The 22,085-nt window shown below is 48.3% G+C and overlaps 1 protein-coding gene across 5 annotated transcripts in view; it reads left to right on the forward strand.

Moving 5' to 3' along the window:
• Positions 1–22,085, forward strand: part of SAMD11 (sterile alpha motif domain containing 11) — a 340,371-nt gene that overhangs the window by 153,645 nt on the left and 164,641 nt on the right. The window contains exon 1 of one of the 5 annotated variants that reach the window (XM_081870868.1): positions 21,079–22,011. The exons of 2 other annotated variants lie outside the window; for them this stretch is intronic. In XM_081870868.1, the coding sequence (XP_081726994.1) occupies positions 21,159–22,011 (853 nt within the window). In that variant the 5' untranslated portion in view covers positions 21,079–21,158. Of the gene's footprint in view, positions 1–21,078; positions 22,012–22,085 lie in introns of those variants that run through there. 2 more of the 5 variants (XM_081870867.1, XM_081870865.1) reach the window with 2 other exon arrangements.

Here is a 22,085-nt window from a genome sequence, read left to right on the forward strand (position 1 = left end):
CAAGTTCCGCTTGTGGGCTTTCCATATGAATTTTTATTCAGAGAGGATACTACAAGACCAGTTTTTATTGTGGAATTGATGCTTCTCATGCACACAGGGTTTTTTTTGCAGCTACATCTGAACCATACATCCCAAGCAGTATCATGCCACTTTAAACAGCTGTGGCTTCCCCCAAAGGATCCTGGGAATTGTAATCTTTTAAGGGTGCTGAGAGTTTAGAGGAGATACCTATTCCCCACAGAGAGCTGTAGTTCTAGAGTTCCTTGTGAAGAGGGATTGTTTGTTAAACCACACTGTTAATTGTAGCTCTGTGAAAGGAAAAGAGGCTTTCCAAACAACTCACCAGCAAACTACAGTTCCTAGGAGTTTTTGGCCAGGGCGGGGGCAGAAAACCATGACTGTTAAACTGGTATAATAGTGTTTTTAATGTATGTTGTGGATATGGCCACAGTGTTGTCTGCATAAAGATGCCACCCTGTATACCCTACCCAATTTAATCCAGATTTATGGGGGGGGGGTTGAAATCAATAGGTTAAAGGAACACAACACCTGTTTCCGATGAGCAGTTTGTGATATCTCAAAGACAGGTTTGCAAATTACCTTGTCCCCACCCTGAAGTGCATAGTAACAATATGGAACCCACTCCTAGAGGAAGGGGTGATTGCCACCAACTAGGATGGCTTTAAAAGAAGCAGCAGTGCTTCTGAATACAGTGGTACCTCGGGTTAAGTACTTAATTCGTTCCGGAGGTCTGTTATTAACCTGAAACTGTTCTTAACCTGAAGCACCACTTTAGCTAATGGGGCCTCCCGCTGCTGCTGCCGATTTCTGTTCTCATCCTGAAGCAAAGTTCTTAACCCAAGGTAATATTTCTGGTTTAGTGGAGTCTGAAACCTGAAGCGTATGTAACCTGAGGTACCACTGTACCGGTTGCTGGAAAGCTGGCCATTCTGAGAACAGGAAGCTAAACTAGATGGGCCATTGGCCTGATCTGTTGGGCTCTTCTTTCTTCTTTCTTCTCATGTTCTTAAGCATCCATAGGTGGGCATTGCGTGAATCAGTATACCAGGCTAGATATGCCTCTTTGGTCTGTTCTGGCAGGATTCCTGTGTAAAGGAATAAGCATGATGTGCCGGTCAGATTCCGGAGAGTGGCTGTTGCAGGCACATCCTGCTTGGGGGCTTCCCATAGGCACCTCCAGTGAGAATAGGATGCTGGACTAGATGCTCCTTTGGCTTGACCCAGGAGCGCCTATCTCCTGTTTTTATTCATGATACTCTTCTCAGAAGAGAATTTGACAAATTTATAGAGGTTAGGGCCAGCAATGTCTACTAGCTACAATGGCTATGTTCTCCCTCCACTATCAGAGGCAAAATGCCTCTGAATACCAGTTTCTGGGAACTGCAAGTGGGAAGAGAGTGCTATTGTGCTCAGATTTCTCATGGAGGCATCTAATTGCCCGCTATGAGAACAGGACTGGACTAGATGGTACTTTGGCCAGATCCAGCAGCTGAGCTCTTTCAATGTTCCTTTTTTTTTGCACTCAGATCCCCACCTTATGGCTTAGCATCGGCCCCTTCTCCATGCAGCTCAACTAAATGTCAAGCATCTTACCCTGCGCCTTCAATCTCCTTCCCGGCTCTCTCCGGTTCGGTTCGTCTCCCTTTCTCTCTGCCGCACTGCACGGAAGAGGAATGGACGTAAATATCCTTCCCCCCTTTTGGCTAGCAGTATTTCTTTTCCACTTGCTGCCTCCTCGCTGTCTGCAGGCCCGCTAATGTCCCCAGAGCTCCCGAGCCCATTTATTTTCCCATCCGCTCTCGGCTGCCTGAAGCGGGGCTAATGCATCCCCAAAGGCCTTTGCTCCTTGTTAATTACACCGGGAGAAGCCATCGCAGCTGCCATGTGTGCATCAGGACCGTGGCTGGCAGGTGGGCGACGGCAGGTGGGGCACAGGGGAGGGGGGGCACAGAGAAATCAACAGGCTTGAGACCCAGGCATACCAGAGAATGTGAAGGAGCCACACAGAAGTTTCCCACACTCTTGTTTAAACCCAAGCTCTATATAATTCTTTCTACCTTTGGGATGGGACCCGGGTGGCGCTGTGGGTTAAACCACAGAGCCTAGGACTTGCTGATCAGAAGGTCGGCGGTTCGAATCCCCACGACTGGGTGAGCTCCCGTTGCTCAGTCCCAGCTCCTGCCAACCTAGCAGTTTGAAAGCACGTCAAAGTACAAGTAGACAAATAGGTACCGCTCCAGCGGGAAGGTAAATGGCGTTTCCTTGCACTGCTCTGCTTCGCCAGAAGCGGCTTGACCTGGAAGCTGTACGCCGGTTCCCTCGGCCAATAAAGCGAGATGAGGGCCGCAACCCCACAACTGGACCTAATGGTCAGGGGTCCCTTTAGCTTTACCTTTGGGACACACCCTCCATGCTGGTTTTCAAGGGTCCTGGATTTATATCCGTATAATAACAATGTTTGACATAGCACCATATACTTCACATGCATACGAAGACAGGCTCTGGTGGATTGAGCAGATGAGACTAATAGTGGGTCCAAAAGTCAAGAAGGTGGTTTCTGCACGTGCTGCAGAGGGAAGTGAAAGGCCGATGGGGCTTGTCAATCTGGGAAGGTAACCCATCTAGGAGAAGGAAAACTCTGATCCTAAACCCCCGGTGCTTTGTGGGATATCTTTGGGAGAAGAAAAACCTAAGAAGTAAACAGTACACAAATCTAGAGTGAAGTCCCTTAGATCGTTGGATGGTGCCTTGTACGCCTCCTTCTGGCAACTCCTGCAGCCAAGTTGGTGCCAAATATATTGCTTTCATTTGGACCACATGAGCGATGTTGAGAGGTAGGTCTTGTCTTCTGGGCAGCCCAGGACCTCCATACACACCGCCTAGGCTTGCACCCTGGGGAGGTCTCTTTGGTGCTGCAATGCAGCAGTTAGACTTCACCCTGGGATGCACCCTCCATTTTCTCTTGAGGCAGACTGATGCTAATGCAGTATACTTTACAAAGAACATCATGCATGCCTTTGGAAACAGTCATCACACAACGGCCCTGCAAGGTAGGCTGGTAGTACTGTTACTACAGATAGAAGGTTGAAAGAGGGAGGGAGGGTTGGGAGAGAGAGAGAATTGCCGCAAGTCCAGCTAATGAGTCCATGGAAGGAATGAGATTTGAAGCAGCCCAGTCTACAGTGGCAGCTGGCGCCCATGGGGATTGGTGGGGCAGAAGGCAGGGAGACCAACAGTAGGTGCAGTCTGAGTCAATGACAGGCGGAGCCAATTAATTCTAGGTTTGTCCCCATCCTCCTCCCTAATGAGTTCTGCAAGAGGCAACACTGAGACTGAGGTGGAGGAAGCTGACAGGCAGGGCCATCCCATTGAACTGGTTGTAAGAAAAGAGGCAGGGAAGTGAGGGCTGGCTGAGGTTAGTGGAACAGCTCCCCATTTGCCCTGGCGGACCAACCTCCACTGGATGGCAGAAGTCTTCTGCCAGACACCACTGCCATTCAGAGCAGGCAGTGCTGGACTAGATTGACAAACACTATGACTAAGGATAAGGCAGATATTTCTGTGTCCTTCCATTGGGTGTGAGTCTTTAGCTAAATTGTGGAGCACATACCCCTTTGCATGCAAAGGTTCTGCTGAAAATCCTCAGGTAGTTAAACTTTTGCCTGGCTGAGACTCTAGAACCCTGGAGAGCTGTGGACAGTCCAAAATAGACTTTAATGAGCTAAACAGACCAACTGTTTGTATTGGTTGAAAGCAGCTCATGGCATGGGGTGGGGAGAGAGGCTATAGGTTGGTGATGAAGTATCTGCTTTGCATGCCAAAGGTCTCGGGTTCAATTCCCAGCATATCTGATTAAAAGGATCAGGTGGCAAATGATGAAAGAGCCCTGAAGAATTGATGCTGCCAGGCAGTGCAGACAGTACTGGGCTAGATGAACCAATGCCCTTTCACCAACACAGCTTCCAATATTCTTCCCTGCGTAGGAATTGAAGGATCTTTCAGTTTTGGTTCTCTTGGTTTCTCATTTTCCCCAATCTTAAACTCAGTTCTCTACATTTCTTCAGCAATTTTCCAATTCTCTTTAAAAAGAATATTCATGAAAAATTTCCAGTATTTTTGTGCGAATTTATCCTAATTATTTCCCTTAATATGCACATCTTTTTGCAAGCAATATCTCCTGTTATAAGGCAGCTTTTGTACATTATTTTCACTGATATATTTACATTTATGCACTTGTTCCCCTAAAATATGCATGTTTGTAAACGTAGTGTAGTTGGCAAACTTTATTGCAAGATTCAGATGGTTGTGTTCCAGTCCTCAGATTGTTGCAGAAAGTGTAGATCTGATAAATTCAGCTTTAAATGTGAACTGAATTGAATTTCACTCCAGTTCTGGGCATGGGTGGCCCTTTAGGAGGCCTGATAGTAGCGTACACACATTGGGCTTGCTAATAATAATAATAATAATAATAATAATAATAATAATAATAATGTAAATATTCTCATCATGATCCTCATACAGGCTTGTTTCATTCTGCCACAAAATTGAAAGAATGGTTGTAAAGTCCGCTTCCGTCGCTGAGTTACAATAGCACTTAACCTCGGTGAACTGAAGGGATAAGTAATGCTCAAAATCTCATTAGGATAAGCTTACATTGTCTTTGGCTTGGCCAGAGAGGGAGAGGGAGAGGGAGAGGGAGAGGGAGAGGGAGAGGGAGAGAGAGAGAGAGAGAGAGAGAGAGAGAGAGAGAGAGAGAGAGAAGCTTTTGGGAGCCTAGAACCATCCACTCCAGACGTGCCCAGTTTAAAGTAGAGGAAGAACTGTGATGAGTGTGTGTGTGTGTGTGTGTGTGTGCATTTAGAGACAGAATTGCCTTAGAGTATGAATATTTTTGTGTTCAGCATCTGAGAACTATGGCCACATCCTCACAACACGATTGTGCACACCCCTGCATATTCCTGCATTGCAGGCGGTTGAACTAGATGATCCTCAGGGTCCCTTCCAACTTTACAATTCTATAATTTGATGAGGCCCTGAGTTATGTCAAGACCAGTGAGAGACTCCAGGGGTACCTGCACTTTCCCAGGGTTCGGTTTCCATGAAATGAAGGTCACTGGAGACCGTGGTGTCTTTAGGATATATGGCTTCCTTTACACATACACGCAGGTCCCGCTATCCAAACGCTCGTTATTAAAAAAATCATTTATCCAAACACAAGAAATTAGTACCCAAACCTCATTTATACACACCCACCCACCACAGGTTCAGATATCCAAACTGCCAGACCTGTGTGTAGTACTGTAAACAAAGAAGCTGCCTTAAACAAGCCTTTCTTTTTCATATGTTGCTGGTCCACAGCAGCTGTTTCACCAGAAACCATGGGCAGGACGAAGAGGTTGGCAGAATCGCCCCACCATGGCACACCGCTCTTGGTAGCACACTGCAATAGCAGCTGAGGGATGAGGTGACCTTTCCCTTAGCCTTTTCTTGAGCTATTAGTAAAGATGTTCCGTCAATGGGCATTAATGGCTAGAAGACCTTTCTCGGATGGCTGGAGGCTGAGATACATCTGTGTATGTATGTTTACTAGGAATGGACAAGTCTACTGCCATCTCACCCTGAGAAGCCGGGAGGCCACCTTGGTATACCATGTGTATTAGGGACGGTTAAATCTGTCCACTTCTGTCTTCTCAGTTTTTCCTCTCTTTTCTTTTCATTTTTTAAAAAATTACATTCTCCACATTTCCACAGCGATGTTTTGTTTTTTCCTCATAAAAAGAATTATCAGCATTTTAGTGTGGGTTTATCCTAATAAACACACATTTATATGCAGTTTCGGTTCACATACACACATTTTTTAAAGCAATTTCCCCTAATATAATGCATAATGTGAACTGAAGGAGGGATAGAAGAATTCCTTCATGCAGGACTTAGTTAAACTATGGAACACACTCCCACAGGAGGCAGGGATGGCCGCTAATCTAGATGGTGTTAAAAGAGAATTGGACCAATGCACGAAGAGAGGGCTACTGATGGCTGTGCTGGGACTCCATAGTCAGAGGCAGTGATGCTTCTGAATGCCAGATGCTGGAAACCGCAGGAGGGGAGAGCGTTCTTGTGCCCAGGTCCTGTTTGCAGGTTTCCCATGGGCATCTGGCTGGCCACTGTGAGAACAGGAGGCTGGACTAGATGGGCCATTGGCCTGATCCAGCAGGGCTCTACTTATGCTCTTAATTCTCATTTTTGTATCTTATTTTTGTATGTTATCATCAACGCAGGGGCTGTTTTTCAGTGGTAAGTGCACCTGCTTTACACGCAGAAAGTCTCAGGTTCCGTCCCTTGGTAGAGCTGAGTGAAGATGTCTGGCAGAATCCCAGTGTGGTGTAGTGGTTAAGAGCAGTAGTCTCGTAATCTGGGGAACCGGGTTCGCTTCCCCGCTCCTCCACCTGCAGCTGCTGGGTGACCTTGGGCCAGTCACACTTCTCTGAAGTCTCTCAGCCCCACTCACCTCACAGAGTGTTTGTTGTGGGGGAGGAAGGGAAAGGAGAATGTTAGCCGCTTTGAGACTCCTTAAAGGGAGTGAAAGGCGGGATATCAAATCCAAACTCTTCTTCTTCTTCTTCTTCCTGGAGAATCTTTGCCTGTCGATGTCAACAATGCCAAGACAGGTGGACCAATGGTCTGGCTCAGTATAAAGCAACGGATGCTGCTTTATAGACTAAAACCCTCTGAGTGTCATCCTCATGCTCAATGGGCATCTTTGCAAACAAACAGAAATGGCAACACCAGCAACAAACCCTAGAGGCTACTGGTTCTTTTTTTCCCCCACAAGGAAAAGGACCCTGTTAAAAGCTGCACACACACAAACACAAACAAAGCAGCCCCCCAAAACAACAACAACACAGGGAACCATTGTTTACCCCAACTGGGCTACATTTCCCAGCACCCTTAACAAACTACAGTTTTATAATTCCTTAGGGAAAACCATGTGCTTTAAATGCACTGTTGGTATGGAGCATAAATCAGCACATATCAGGCTGGTGTGATGGGTTCCTCATTTCTAGATTTGACTGTATTGAGCTTGGAATCAATGGAGACTGGGGGTGGCTTGTTTATGTCGCTGGTTTTTAAGCTGCCGCAGGAATTCCCTCCCCACCCCCAAGAGAAAGTTGTTTATCACATAACACACTATTCATCTGGCTTTACCAATTACATGCCGGATGAAAGTGGCTTATTCCTACTCCCATCCAGTATCTTTTGCTCCAAGGGTGGACAACCCACAACCCTCATCTTAATTTCATGAGGGTGTCAAGGAAGGGGAGAAGGAGGTTGAAGAAAGAGAGTGAGAGATAAGGGATGCCACACCCCCTCTGAGAACTGGTGTCACTCACCACTGGTTTGAGCATAGCCCATCACTTACCATCAGCATTCAGCCACAGCAGACTGCCTCAAAGGGAACACAGCCCTTTGTGGAATAAAAGCTTCCATGCCCCTGCCTTACTCTTTTGACTGAATTGCCTTTTCACTGTCTCTTGCGCTGCTAAGCCTTTTGGCTTCACTTTGTAATTCTATCTCCCTCCCTGTTCTTCTGCCTATGTGTGCATTTGTCCTGTTTTTACTGGGCAACAAGTGACTTGTCAGCAGCCGCACCAATGGGACAGCAACCAGAACCATGTCCAGGTCTGGTTTGTCACAGAGCGAGCTGGCAGTAAGCCACACTATTCAAAGTTGGAGTTAACTCTTTACAGTGGTACCTTGGGTTAAGAACTTTATTTGTTCTGGAGGGCCATTCTTAACCTGAAACTTTTCTTAACCTGAAGCACCACTTTAGCTAATGGGGCCTCCTGCTGCCGCTGCGCCACTGAAGCACAATTTCTGTTCTCATCCTGAAGCAAAGTTCTTAACCCTAGATACTATTCCTGGGTTAGCGGAGTCTGCAACCTGAAGCGTATGTAACCTGAAGCATATGTAACCCGAGGTACCACTGTATTAGCAAAAACGGGATCTGCACAGACTTGGTGGAATGCCGTGCCTAATGATCACAGGAACTCTTCCCGAGCAGGTCTTGCCCCATGGATCAGTTGCTGAGACTAAAGGTCCCCACCTCCCCTGTCTCCTCCTCTCTGGTATTTTTTCCGAGCAAGTGGAGAGTGCACCTGTGTGCCTGTCTTTGCTCCTCCTGCTTCACGCCTCTTCTGGTCCTGGGAGACTGGGGGTGGTGGTGTGGGGAGCTTGTTGTCTATGACTCTCCTTTCCCCCCCTTTCCTGCTTCAGCTTCTGCCTCTGATTCTGGACATCTCTCTGCCATGACTCTCCCAGCTCACTAAGCCCTGTTTCCCCTTCAGCTTCCAACACCTCCTCTTCCCAGTCTTCTCCCTCTGACCACTCATTGTTGTCCCACCCACCCTGCCCTGGGCTCTGAGCCTTCTTCCCTTGGTGGTTCCCCAGCTGGTTCTTCCCACCATTCCTCCGCACCCAGCCAGTCCTTGACATGGTCCAGAATCAGAATCCAAGCAAGCAGGATGCTGCAATAGATGGACCTTTGAACTGATCCATCTTCCCATGATCTTAAACTGGAGGAGCAAGGGCAGTAGTCAACAGCAGGCTCTGCCATATTGGGGCCTTAGTGACTGGTGCCAAGCCTGGTAATGTACCTGTCTGATAGCTCCAGCAAAGTTTGGGCACACTTCCTGAGTGCTTTGACATGTGTGCATGTGTTGGAGGAGGGGGGGGGGCATGTCCTGCTGTCAGATCAGTGGATAAATGGTGGGTTCCCACCTTGCCCCTCACTTCTGTGCTGCAACTCAGAACCTTCTTTCAAGACTACAAACACAAAAGGGGGAGAGAGATGAAATGGGAAACTCAGGTGCCAAATGTAAGCTGAAAGGCCTTGTGATTCTGTCTTTGATGTTGCTTTGACCTGGGCTCAGGCTCTGGGAGCAGCTGGTCTGCCACCCAATTCCCGTCAGTGATTGGGTTAAAGACAGAAGCCGCCCTGTCCAGATAAAATAAAAAAAGGAAAAAATCTGTCTAAAGCTGGCCCTGTCTTGTAGCCAAGCAGGTGGCTAGAGGCTGGAAGTAAGGTGAATATTTTTTATCGTTATTTTAAAATCTGAAAACAGAATGGCTTGCTGTTGGAAGAGATATTTGATTCAATTTGCATTGAAATTTACACTTCTCCAAAACAAGCTGGTTGCTCCAGCTTAGCCGCATGGCACTCACAAGCCATTCTTGTGTTCCTATACTAATAATTTAGGAACTTTCACCGCTGTAACTAAGTTAGTTTTTACTGCCTATGCAACTTTTTCCGAATGCTGTATGGAAAAGCACATGAATCTGAGTTTGGAGAGTTTGTAAGTAAGCCATTTTTAACTTACCAAATGTGTGGTCTTTTTTTACGCTAAGGGAAGAAGGGAGTTTTAGAACTCACAAGGACATATTTTAAAGATCTAGTAGCCTATATTCCCACATTTTACTTTGCTGAATATCTTGTGGTTTTAATCTCTGCTCGGGTTCTCTCACCAAAGAGTACTTGCCCCAACCCTGGATCTTGGCATCCAAGGAAATCTCATTTTATACCGATTTTTCCTTGCAACCATCAGTTCTTCCAACAGAGATGCATCTCTTGAAGTCCTTTTTATGCTGACAGGCCTATGCAGTTGTTTAAGATTTTCTTGAGTAGCCAGTCATTTTTAATGATTGTTCTGCCCTGCTTTTAATGTCTCTCTATATATTGCTGTGTGCACGCACACACACACAAACCGATATTTTATGAGAGGGTAGTATAGAAATACTTTGACAAAAAGGTAAATGAAACCCTGATGATCTGTGAGCAAAATTGCAAAAGTGGTGCAGAACGGTGGTGAACTGAACTTAAAAGATTGGGAAAGTGAGAAACTTAGGTGAGAAATTGCAGTCAACAGATTTTGTCCACCCCTTTCTGGAGATTGGCTCTTTACTGCAATTACACACAGATTCATTAAAGTGAGGTCCAGACTGGCTTGCTGTGGCGAGAGGGCTGGCAACCTCCAGGGGTTTCCTCTCCCCTCCTCTGCTGTGCTGTGCTGTGCTAACATCCCATTGCATCAGTGTGATACGCTACAGTAGGCCTGTCATTGAAGACTTATGCCTCCCCTTTGATGAATTGCAGGCGTGTCTGTCTCGGAACTGCCCTTGCGGGAGTCAGTGATGAGTAGTCAGCAGGAGAGAGAAGGGACAGATGAAGCGGACCAAAGGGAAATTGCTGCGTCTCTCCTCCCCCCTCCCCCCAAAAAAACTCCTGCTGAAAAATAATCATTGTTAAGGGTAGGCTTCTCCTGCCTCTCTATGGCTGCATACACACCATAGATTTAAAAAGCACATGACTTCTCCTTATGAATCCTGGGAACTGCAGTTTACCCCTCTCAGGGCTACAGTTCCCAGTACTCTTGGTAAACTAAGAACTTAAGTGGAGCCTGCAGGATCAGGCCAATGGCCAGTCTTCTCCAGCATCCTGTTGTCACCATGGCCAACCAGATGCCTCAGTGGGAAACCCACAAGCAGGATTCGAGCACTAGTGCGCTCTCCCTTCCTTTGGTTTCCATCCACTGGTTTTCAGAAGCATTGCTTCCTGCAACCATGGACTGCCTTCTCCTCCATGTCCAATCCTCTTTTAAAGCCTTCCAAGTTGGTGGCCATGGCTGCCCCTCCTGTGGAAGCGAGTTCCATAGTTTAATTTTGCGCTGCCTGAAGAAGTGCCGTATCTTTTAGATTGCAGTTCACATGCTACCTTGTGGGCAGGGAGAGAGAAATACAGTGGTGCCTCGCAAGACGAAATTAATTCGTTCCGCGAGTTTTTTTCGTCTTGCAATTTTTTCGTCTTGCGAAGCACGGACTTTGGAAAAGCTTCAAAAATCACCAAAGTCTTCAAAAACCTCAAAAAAGGCTACCACACCGCGTGCTATGAGTTGCTCCTCGAAGTGAATGCACGGTTTTAATAAAAAGGAAACAAACTTGCAAGACAAAGGAAACAAACTTGCAAGACGTTTTCATCTTGCGAAGCAAGCCCATAGGGAAATTCATCTTGCGAAGCAACTCAAAAAACGAAAAACTCTTTCGTCTTGCGAGTTTTTCGTCTTACGAGGCATTCGTCTTGCGAGGTACCACTGTAACGCGCATTAAATGTGCAGCCTTTATCTCTTTTACAGACATATAGGTATGCATGTCTATCATTTTCTATTGATCGATACACGTTGCCCCTCACCAGCACTCACAATTGGCTAGTTGGCTTATTTTCAGAGTGGGGCGCACAGCTGCCGGACTCACAGCTGGTCATTGTGCATGCTAGCCTGAAGCAAGCTCCTGGCTTCTAAAGAAAAGCAGGATTGGCTAGGAAAAACCTTCGTGGCGCATAGCCTGGCAGATATCGACTGTTGGGTGTAGGCACTGGCGGAGGAAGAGGGGGCAGGGGGAGCACACCACCCCCGTCAGCGCAGTCCCGGTGGGGTTCCATCACTGCTGCCCCCCACCCGTGCTGGAGGCCCCGCCCCTGCAGGGAGCGCACCACGCCCCCAGAATGCATGCCCCACCCCCGCCTGCTCTCCACCTCCGGTGCTGGAGCATGAAGCTCTACCACTGGGTGTAAAGGTAAAGGTAAAAGGACCCCTGACCATTAGGTCCAGTCGTGGCCAACTCTGGGGTTGTGGCGCTCATCTCGCTTTATTGGCCGAGGGAGCCGGCGTACAGCTTCCGGGTCACGTGGCCAGCATGACTAAGCCGCTTCTGGTGAACCAGAGCAGTGCACGGAAACACCGTTTACCTTCCTGCCAGAGCGGTACCCATTTATCTACTTGCACTTTGACGTGCTTTTGAACTGCTAGGTTGGCAGGAGCAGGGACCGAGCAATGGGAGCTCACCCCGTCGTGGGGATTCGAACCGTTGACCTTCTGATCGGCAAGTCCTAGGCTCTGTGGTTTAACCCACAGTGCCACCCGTGTCCCTATGCCACTGGGGGTAGGACCTAGGAAAGGCATGGGCACGTTAGCCACTGGTATTACTGGTGCTATGCTACAGAGAAGCCTACAGAATGGGAAGGGAGTTGGGTGGTTTTGTCTTCAAATGGATGGGGAACCTGGCCTGGAGACCAAAAGCAGCCCTCTAGGGCTCTCTGCCTGGTCCCTGGGGCTATCCTCATGCCACACCCCTCCTCAGCTACACCTGCTTTCTTCAGGCCACACCCTTCTGCACCCTCCTTGAGTGTTTTTGCTTGCCTTGAAACGTGTCCTTGGACCCTGATCATGCCTCTTGCTTGCCTTGATAGACACGTTTGTGTGTGAGTACATCTAGAAACTAGCCTGCTGCACCGAGGTAAAATGTACATGTGTTGCTCCGCCCACTTTTGCCCCAGGCCCCACCCACCAATGGCATGTGGCCCCAGGAAGGGAATGCGGCCCCCAGTTTGGAAGAAGCTTCCCCACCCAGACCCTGACCTGGCTGTCTCTTGCCTTTCATTGGTGTCAAGCACCCCTTTGCCCCGCTCACGGTCAGGGTGCCTGGCCTCTGACTGAACTCTGTATAAAACATTCACCAAGTCAGCAGTGGAGGCAGAGAGAGGCCACCTGTCTCTGGTATAGTTTCACTGTGGGTCTTTAATATTTTGTTGTTGGGTTTTTTTGGTTTTGCTTTCTCTGTCTTTACTTCCCTTTTCCCATCTTATCGGAGTTTTGTTTGATTAAAGCTCCACGTTGTGTGGTTGTCATGGCAATGGGTTTACTTCAATTAATCCCTTGCCCGGGGAACAAGAGTAAAAGGATGGGGGGGGGCAGCAGAGAGAGGGAGGAAATAAAGAAAAACAAACAAACAAAAAACCACGGGACACCTGATAGCAGAGAATCAAAAGAGACCCATTGAAGTCAGTGAGACTGTGTAACTTAGGTCCATTAATTTCAATGGGTCTCTGCTGAGTAGGACTTGGGCCCTACCTGAACTAGACATCTAAAGCACTATCATGCCACTTTAAGCAATCATGGCTTCCCCCAAAGGATCGTGGGAAGTGTAGTTTGCTAATGGGTCCTGAGGGTTGTGAGAACCCCATGTCCCCCTCACAGAGCTACAGTTCCCAGAGTTCCCTGGGAAAAGAGGCTGAATGCTAAACCACTCTGCGAACTGCGGCTCTGTAAAGGGGAATCGGAACTTCTAATAAATCTCAGCACCCAGAACAAACTACATCTCCCAGAATTCCTTGGGGGAAGCTGTGACTGTTTAAAGTGGTGTAATGCTGCTTTAAATGTATGGTGTGAATGTGGCCTTGCTCACGAAAGGGGGAATGTTTATTGCATTTGTGGAGATTTCTTCTTACGTTCCGAGAAATCACTGTGGAACTTTGGCCTTTTTCGGTCTCTGCTGGATTAAAGCAGGCGAAACCTGGGATCTTTCCAGTAATGGTGTTTATTTTATTTTTTTAAATAAGACCTTATGTCCTCAGTGCTTCAAGCCCCATCACCCCACCCAAAGCCCCCCTTACGCCCCCCTCCCCTTTGGCGGCTGTTCCTCTCTGAGCTGTCAAAACATCTCCCCTAATGAAGCAGTCTGGCCTTAGGCTAGTCTGACCTCCGATGCTGATCCCACCAAGCAGGACTTTGGTGGCGCTTGCCCAGCTGCCCTGCACAGCACATTGGGGCCTCATGTGCCTGGTGGTGCTAGACACGGCCTGGAGCAAAAGATCTAGGACAGCCTTCTACAACTTGGTGCACTCCAGATGTTGTTGGACTACAACTCCCATCAGCCTCAGCTGGCACGTCTGCTAGCTAGGGATGGTGGGAGTTGTAGTCCAACAACAGCTGGAGACCCATGCTGTTCTAGGGTCTCCATTGGGACAGAAGCTAAATTTATCAGCGGCTGTCAGGGGCATTATTAGAAGGTGGGTGCCATTTTGCACACTTGCATACAAAATTTACTTATTGTTTGTATCTCTTTCCTCCAGTCCGCACCCCCAAATTAAATCCCTTTACGGACATGGAGGCTGGCCCACTAGTCAGATGGGTCACAGCCCCACGAAGCTAGTATACCAAGCCAACACCCACCTACTTGGCTTCTTATTTATATCCAGCCTCGGATGTGGCACTGCCTGTCAGATTCCACATCATTCCTTTACCACCACCCAGTCCAGAGCTGAGAAACACTGGCCTTTCATGTGGTTGAGCTCAGCTGACCAGAGAGATGTTTTGGTGCTTTATTAAAATCAGGCAACACTGGAGGGTCTTGCAACCCTCCAGATGATTAGGACTAGCCTAATGGGCCACTGGTCCATCTACTCCAGCATCCTGTCCTCACAATGGCCAACAAGATGCTTGTTGTTACTGACTCCACACCCACCTCCAATTAGAGTGTTATATTTAGCCTCTGGAATGGTTTCTGGAGAATGTGATAGCTTACAATAATACAGAATTCAACAGTCCCTGCATTAGCTTTAAGCAGAATAAATCTGCTACATATTCTGTTTGGGCTCTACAGTATACAGGGACCATAGCTCGTCTGCAAAGTAATGAAGATAATCTTTGCAGGAGCTCGGTTGCTGGGTAGGGTGGGAAGCAGACTTCCTTGCAAGACATTATTTCCGCTGCGTTCAAGACAAGCTGATAGGTTGCAAAAGTCACTGTTGCTCCCTATTTAGCATGCATAAAGTGTTGAGTTCAGTATCTGGCATATCAAGCTTAAAAGTCTAGGCCAGGGATCTAGGACTCTGTAAGGACTTGGATGTTTTGAATAGTCTTGTACAGGGCTTTTTTTTCTAGTTCCAGTGAGTTCCGGCTGGGGGGAAAAAGCCCTGGTCTTGCAAAATTGCACCTGGTCCAAACTGTGGTAACCAGATTGCTAACAGGAACTAATCACTTGGGTTTAAAGAACTATATGCAGGTTTCCAGCCACAGTTTAAAGGAACAATTTAAAGTGCTAATTTTGCCCTTTAAGACCGTAAATGGTGTGGGACCAAGGTACCTTAAAGCAATATTCTCCAGCTTTTATAGACCAAGGATCCACCTTTAACCCCAGTCTGCAAATGGGACTTGTTCTAAAACACTTTTTAGCATACGTGTGAAGTTTTGGGCCTTATCTCTCTCCACCAGGAAGGAAAGAAAAAAGTGGCCTTGGTGTCACAGCGGCAACAAAACTTAGTTTGGGGTGTTGACCCACCTCTTGAAGATGAATGACTCAAAGAACACTTCCTGTGTATAAATCTGAAATTGTTGTTGGTTGGAGGGCCTCTTAAGAGTGTGTCTGCTTTCCTTGGCTGGCCAAGTGGTTACAAGGGATAGGCCTTTATTAATGGAGGCTCCCTCCTTGTGGAATTATTATTATTATCATTATTATTAGTTACTGTTAGTTGCATTTCCTACAAGGTGACTTGAAGCAACTTACAGGAATACCATTTAAAACCTCAATAAAAACCTAAAACACAACACACCTTAACTTGAGGCGCCACTTTAGCTAATGGGGCCTCCCGCTGCTGCCAGAGCACTATTCTATTCTCATCCTGAAGCAAAGTTCTTAACCCGAGGTACTCTTTCTGGATTAGCGGAGTCTGTAACTTGAAGCATATGTAACCTGAAGCGTATGTAACCTGAGGTACCACTGTAATAATGACAATACCCTCGTACACACATAGATCATTTAACAGCCAAGGGCCTGTTGGGGGGGGGGGAATGTTTCCGTCAGATGCCTTAAGATATGTAATGAAGGCGCCAGGCGAGCCTCCCTGAGGAGAACATTCCAGAAATGGGGAGCATTGGAGCCAACCCCTAGGGATCAAGGGGTCTTCACCCCTCCAATGAAATATTTGAGCCTCTCCCCAGTTGATAGGCATTGCCATTCAAATTGTGTGTGTGTGTGTCGCATCTTGTGATTGATTCTGAAAGACGGAGCTTCCCTGGAGCCCCCCAATATTTTATTCAAGTTGGCACCGACATCACCTTTTACAGAAAGTAAGTGGGAGGTTTGTGGCACAACAGTTGCACTCTCAGCATCTTCAGGTAGAGCTGTGAAATATATCTCCCCGCCCCCTGAAGCCCTGCCAATGTGTCAACAATGCTGAACTAGATGGACCAAGGATCTAAAGCAGCTTCCGAAGTTCCTACTTCAGACCTTGGCCTACCCAGTTAGAATTGCAAGGAGTAAAGCTAGGCAGATCTTAGTCTGAGTGTCAGGATGCTGTCAACAACTCCCAGCTGGTTGCCCAGGAAAGTATAAAGACAAGGGAAGGTTTCTTACTTTTTTATTCAGTAATTAGAGGGAGAGGCTATAGAACCCAACCTCTTGGATAATGGCGTGGTCCGCAGCGAATCTCCACCCCCATCTCTCTCACTTCCTCATTTGCCACTTCTGGGGGTGCTGCTATGTGCCCTCTGTCTTTGAGCTCTTTGCTCTCCTACTTTCACGGCTCGCCGGGTTCTGGGAGAGGGGGATCTGGAATGCTTTCTAAAGACACCGTGTCCGTCAGCTGTTGTCTCTCTGCTGCTTCCTCCTCCTCCTCCTCTCCCATTCTTTCCTGTCTTTTCCCCTCATCTTCCTCTGAGCTGTGACCTCCTGCAAACCCCTGTTGTAAATCTAAACTGTCTTCCTCTTCCTCCTCCTCCTCCTCCCTCCTCCCTGGAAGGGTCAGGCTGGGGAGGTGGTCTCTGCCATTCCTCCTCTGCCCAATCTCTGACACTAAATCACTTGAAAGCAATTACAGTGGTATCTCGGGTTAAGTACTTAATTCGTTCTGGAGGTCCGCTGTTAACCTGAAACTGTTCTTAACCTGAAGACCACTTTAGCTAATGGGGCCTCCTGCTGCCGCCAGACCGCCGTGCCACCAGAGCACAATTTCTGTTCTCATCCTGAAGCAAAGTTCTTAACCCGAGGTACTATTTCTGGGTTAGCGGAGTCTGTAACCTGAAGCGTCTGTAACCCGAGGTACCACTGTACTAGCTGAGAAACTTGCTCCTATTGGAGGCAGCGATGCCAACCCACTTTAAGAGAGGATTGGACAAATCTTTGTAGGAGGATAATGCTATGTCAAGGGCTATTCATGAAGGATATGGCTATCAATGACTACCAGCCACGATGTCTATGTTCTGCCTCAATGGTCATAGGCAGTAATGCTTCTGAATTCCAGTTGCTCGAAACTTCAGGAAGAGAGATTGCTCTAGTGGGTTTCCCACAGACATTTGTTTGGCCACTGTGAGAATAGGATGCTGGACCAGATGATCCAGCAGACTCTTACTATGTAGCCAGAATAGGCAAATTTTGGAGCTGATGGATTTATTCTGTAATTTTGGATACAGTCATACCTCAGGTTACAGATGCTTCGGGTTGTGTTTTTTTGGGTTACAGACGTGCCAAAACCCGGAAGTACTGGAATGGGTTACTTCCGGGTTTCAGAAGTCACACATGCGCAGAAGGGCTAAATCACATTTTGTGCATGTGCAGAAGCGCCAAATTGCAACCCGCACGTGCGCAGACGCAGCGCTGCGGGTTGCGAATGCTGCGGGTTGCGAACGTGCCTCCTGCACGGATCACGTTCGCAATCTGAGCGTCCACTATAATCCCACCTTTCCTTCAAGGAGTACGCAGCTCTTCTCACAACAACCCTGAGAGGTAGGTTAGGCTGCATCGCACTCAGTTACCCTGCAAATGAGGATGGATGGGCTGCTTTGTGACCTTGAGCTCAAAGCGTTCCCAAAGGGATGCTCTAGTACTGGACATGGATGCACCATCAGAAAGTTACCGAGTTGTTTTTACAGAGCACAGCTGTAACTGGGGAGTTCCTCGCTGTGCCCTCCTGCATTCAGAGTCTCCTTCAGCTCTGACAAGATTGGCACAAGGCTTCTCTGACAAACCGCTTTTGGCGCCGGTTTGTCCTTGGCGACCAGCAGGGAGACAGAAAACTCTGAGCATCACTCTTTTCTCAGAGCTTTAGCGGGGCTGCTTGTCTACAAACAGTTTCAAATATTCCAAATGAAGGGTGGGAAATAGTTCATTTTCTGGTAGGCTGCCTGCCAAGCTTTGCCTCATCATCATCATTAAATTTTTTTTGGGGGGGAGGAGGAAATAATCAAATACAGCGAAATATTGGCAAGTAAACATGCAGTACAATGTAATGTAATATTTTAAACCTTGCCATTAAACTTTTAATGGAAAGCAGTAAATGTGGCAATTAGGTAGGATATCTCCCTGACACACCCAAGTTGTGAACCACAAACCAAGATCACCACTTTTTTCTCCTTCCTCCATGCACAAGGCATTCAACAAGAGGGAGTGTCAAGAAAAGGTGTGGGGTTTGGGTGGTGGTGGTGGTGTTCTGCTTGTGTGTTTTTTTAAAAATTATTTCTCCAGCTGCTTTATATTATATAAGAACATCTGGACTGGATCATCCTCAGAACAGGGACACAGTGGCCCACAAGTCTGTCTGCGACAGCAGCCAAATACAGTTGTTTTAGGACAGGCAACTGATGGTCCCAGATCCACCCCCACAGTCATTTTTTTCTTGGCCCCTGCTAGCTCTGCCAATTTTTATTTTTAGAACAAATGTAGTATGAAATAGAGATCCAATTCCACATTTTGGGTTGCATTCGACTAAGTTTTATTCAGGGTAGACCCACTGAAATTGTTCATTAATTTCAATGGTTCTCCTCTGAGTAAGACTAACATTGAATTCAACTCTTATTACAGTTATTACAGTGGTACCTCGGGTTAAGTACTTAATTCATTCCAGAGGTCTGTTCTTAAGCTGAAACTTATCTTAACCTGAAGCACCACTTTAGCTAACGAGGCTCCCACTACCGCCGCACCGCCAGAGCACAATTTCTGTTCTCATCCTGTAGGCTGAACCTGAGCGTCAGTCTAAAATCCTAAAGCAAAGTTCTTAACCCAAGATACTATTTCTGGGTTAGTGGAGTCTGTAACCTGAAGCATATGTAACCCAAGGTACCACTGTACATTTTTGGTTATGTGCTTTATATATATTTAGATGTAGAGCTCTCCCCAAGGACATGTTCTCCGTAACTTCCTTTCCTGACCTAGATTAACATAAGAGGAGCCTTGCCCCTGGATCAGGCCAAAGGCCCAGCCAATCCAGCATCCTTTGCTTATTTATTTTACATTTTACAAAATTTATATGGTGCTCAGCTTTAAGAAACCTGATAAGCGGTTTACAAAAACAAACAAACAAACAAAAAAAAAAACCTTGATAAAATTCTTGATTAAAAAAACCAGGTGTTTAAAAACATCTTGTTCTCACATTGGCCAATCAGATGCTTCAGTGGGAAGGCCGTAAACAGGACAGGAATACAAGAGTTTTATGGGGCCAGTTTTATGATGGAGGTGGTGGTTCTGGGCTCCAAGAGTACTGTCTGGAGAACACAATGACCCTTGCGTAGTGTGACTGTCCAAAACACAAGGGCAGTATCCAAAAAGGGGGTCAGCCCCACTCTGGCCTGGAACACCTTGTTCTCCTTAGAGGTATTATCAGCACCAGGCTCTAACCAACTGAGCTATCCAGGCTTCTGCAGTGAAAATTTGCAGTCAGACTGAGAACCATGACAGAGGACTGCCATGATGTTTAAGACACTTGTCCTGAAGACAACATGGGCAATGCATTGGTGGAGTGGGGAACCTGGTGCTGACAGTTGTCCTTGCTAGCTGGAGATGGTGAGAGTTGTGAACCCAACATCTTCTGGTGGGTCTCAGGTTCCCTATCAGTGATGTAGAATATGTTCCTCTAAGTAAGATTGCTCATGAGAAGATCACTTAAAAATCTCCCCCCCTCAAAAAAAATGTGCAGGGGCTCACAGCTGCCTGTACCACACTTACCTTAATCCAGAAGCCCAATCTTTCCAAACACCAGAGTTGAGATGAGACAGAGACTTTCACTCTTGCTGCCCAAGGCAGCAGTGAGCCTTCCAGCTGAAAACAGGTTCGGGGGCAAAGCCCAGTGACACCCACTGACTCCAAAGGCATCCAGAGTCCACGGGTAAGAAGAGCAACCTTTATTAACCCACCCAGGTTAATTTGGGCTTTAGAAAAAAACACGGGGGAGACGTGTGGTTCTTTGAAGGAGGTGGTTGTCCGTCGCTTACCCCCCTCTCCTAGAGTCAGTCCCCCCACCTTCCACTTTTTCCGCCTCTCTCCTTTTTTTGCAAGCGCCTTGTGCTGTTTAAATGGGGCAAGTTGCAGAATCGGCAGCGGAGGGAAAAGCTTGTTTGGTCGGAGTGTCTCAGAACTCCACTCTGACTTCCGAAAATATATCAATATATATGTTTCTAACAGGGGTGCCTGTAGGAGGAAGCCCAGCCAAATAGAACCCCCTTACTTCTAGTAAAGGCAAGGGCGCTGTTTATTGGGGAGGGGGAATTGTCGACTGTGAAAGTGTTTTAATTTTATTTATTTATTTAAATTCTAGGTTGCTTTTAATTTCTAGCCTAGAAATTGGGCGTCGTTTGAGAAATATCCCCTTTTGCAGGTGCACGTGTGGATGCATGTGGGTGGGTTTTTTAAAATTATTATTAATAGCGGGGAGACAGACCTGTGGAAAAGTTGCAGGCTTGTGTGGGAGGGAAGGAAAGCAATGTTGCAAAGGTTGCGCTAGAGCAATTGCAATTTTTAAAATAAAAAAATGCAGTTTTAAAAAATTACGTATTTTGCAAGTGGCGGGGCAGGGGAGTGAAAGTGCGTTACGCGCGTGGAACGGAGAGAGAAAATAAGGCTGCTGCTGGTGGTGGTTGCAAGATTTTAGGTGACTGTAATATATATTTCTTTTTTTAAAAAAAAGAACCACTCGCACACAACCAGATTAAAAATAAAACGCCAGGCAAACGAGCAGGGAGGGCTGCGTGGGCTGGCAGGGCAAGCCAGAAGGGGATACTCCAGGCGGGAAAGTGGGGGGTGGGGGGGAGAGAGAGAGAGAAAGAGAGAGAAAAGAGGTCGCTAGGCAGAGGCGCAGGGTCGATCCGCGGCTGGGGGGGGGGCGGCGGCGGCGGCGGGGGCGGGTGTGTGTGTGTGTGTGTGTGTGTGTGTGTGTGTGTGTGCGTGGAGATCAATAAACCTTTGGCGACCGAAACCATGTCTCCGGCGGCGGCGGCGGCAGCTGTGGCGGCGGCGGCGGCGGCGCCCTCTCCCTGGCCAAGATGTCAAGTATTAACCCGGAGGGGCAGATCTGCCGCCGCTGCCGCCGCCACCGCTCTGAACTCCTCCCGGGCGCATTAAGCTCGGGTTGCTGGCTGCGGGATCCCGGCGCCCCTTGGCTGCTGCGCCGCTGGGGAGCTTTGCAAGCGGGTTCGCCGCCGCCGCCGCCGCTCCAGCCGGCGCCTGCAAGGTGCTGCTTGTGCTGGGGCTGTTGCTGCTTTTGCTGCTGCTGCTGCTGCTCTTGCGGGAGGCTCAATCCAAGCGCGCAACTTGCAGCCTGGGAAGAGCAGCCGCCGCCGCCGCCGCCGGCTGAGCGCGCCGCTGTCGCCGCCACCATGCCGGCCATCAAGAGGGAGCGCCCGGACCGCGAGGAGCTGGCGCTGGCCGCCTTTAACCAGCCCATGGAGACCTTGCCCGACTACCTGGTCCCCTTGGCGGCCGCCGCCATCCCCGTGGTGACCCCGCACCCGCCTGCCTACGAGCAGATCTTCGCCACCGCTGCGCACCACCACCACCAGCACCACCATCACCACCAGCAGCAGCAGCGCGCTTACCTGGACTTCCACGCGGCGCCCCACGCCGCCGCCCACTCCCACCCGCACCCCCTCCCCGAGGACCTGATGCTGGAGCGCTTCTCGTCCATCCCGGATTTCCAGCCCTTCTTCGACAACGGCGAGCCTTGCATCGAGGTGGAGTGCGGCGAGAACAAGGCGCTCCTCTACATCAATAAGTTGTGCCAGGGCAGCAAAGGGCCCTCCATTCGCTACCGGGGAGAGTGGCTCACTCCCAACGAGTTCCAGTTCGTCAGCGGCCGGGAGACCGCCAAGGACTGGAAGCGGAGCATCCGGCACAAAGGTACCGACCGAGCGGCCGGCCGGCGGGCAAGAGAGCGAGCTAGCCGGGGCGGGAAGCCGGGGCGCGCCAGGCGA

Source organism: Podarcis erhardii (genome assembly GCF_964252035.2).
Source record: "Podarcis erhardii genome assembly, chromosome: 7".
Taxonomy (NCBI): domain Eukaryota; kingdom Metazoa; phylum Chordata; class Lepidosauria; order Squamata; family Lacertidae; genus Podarcis; species Podarcis erhardii.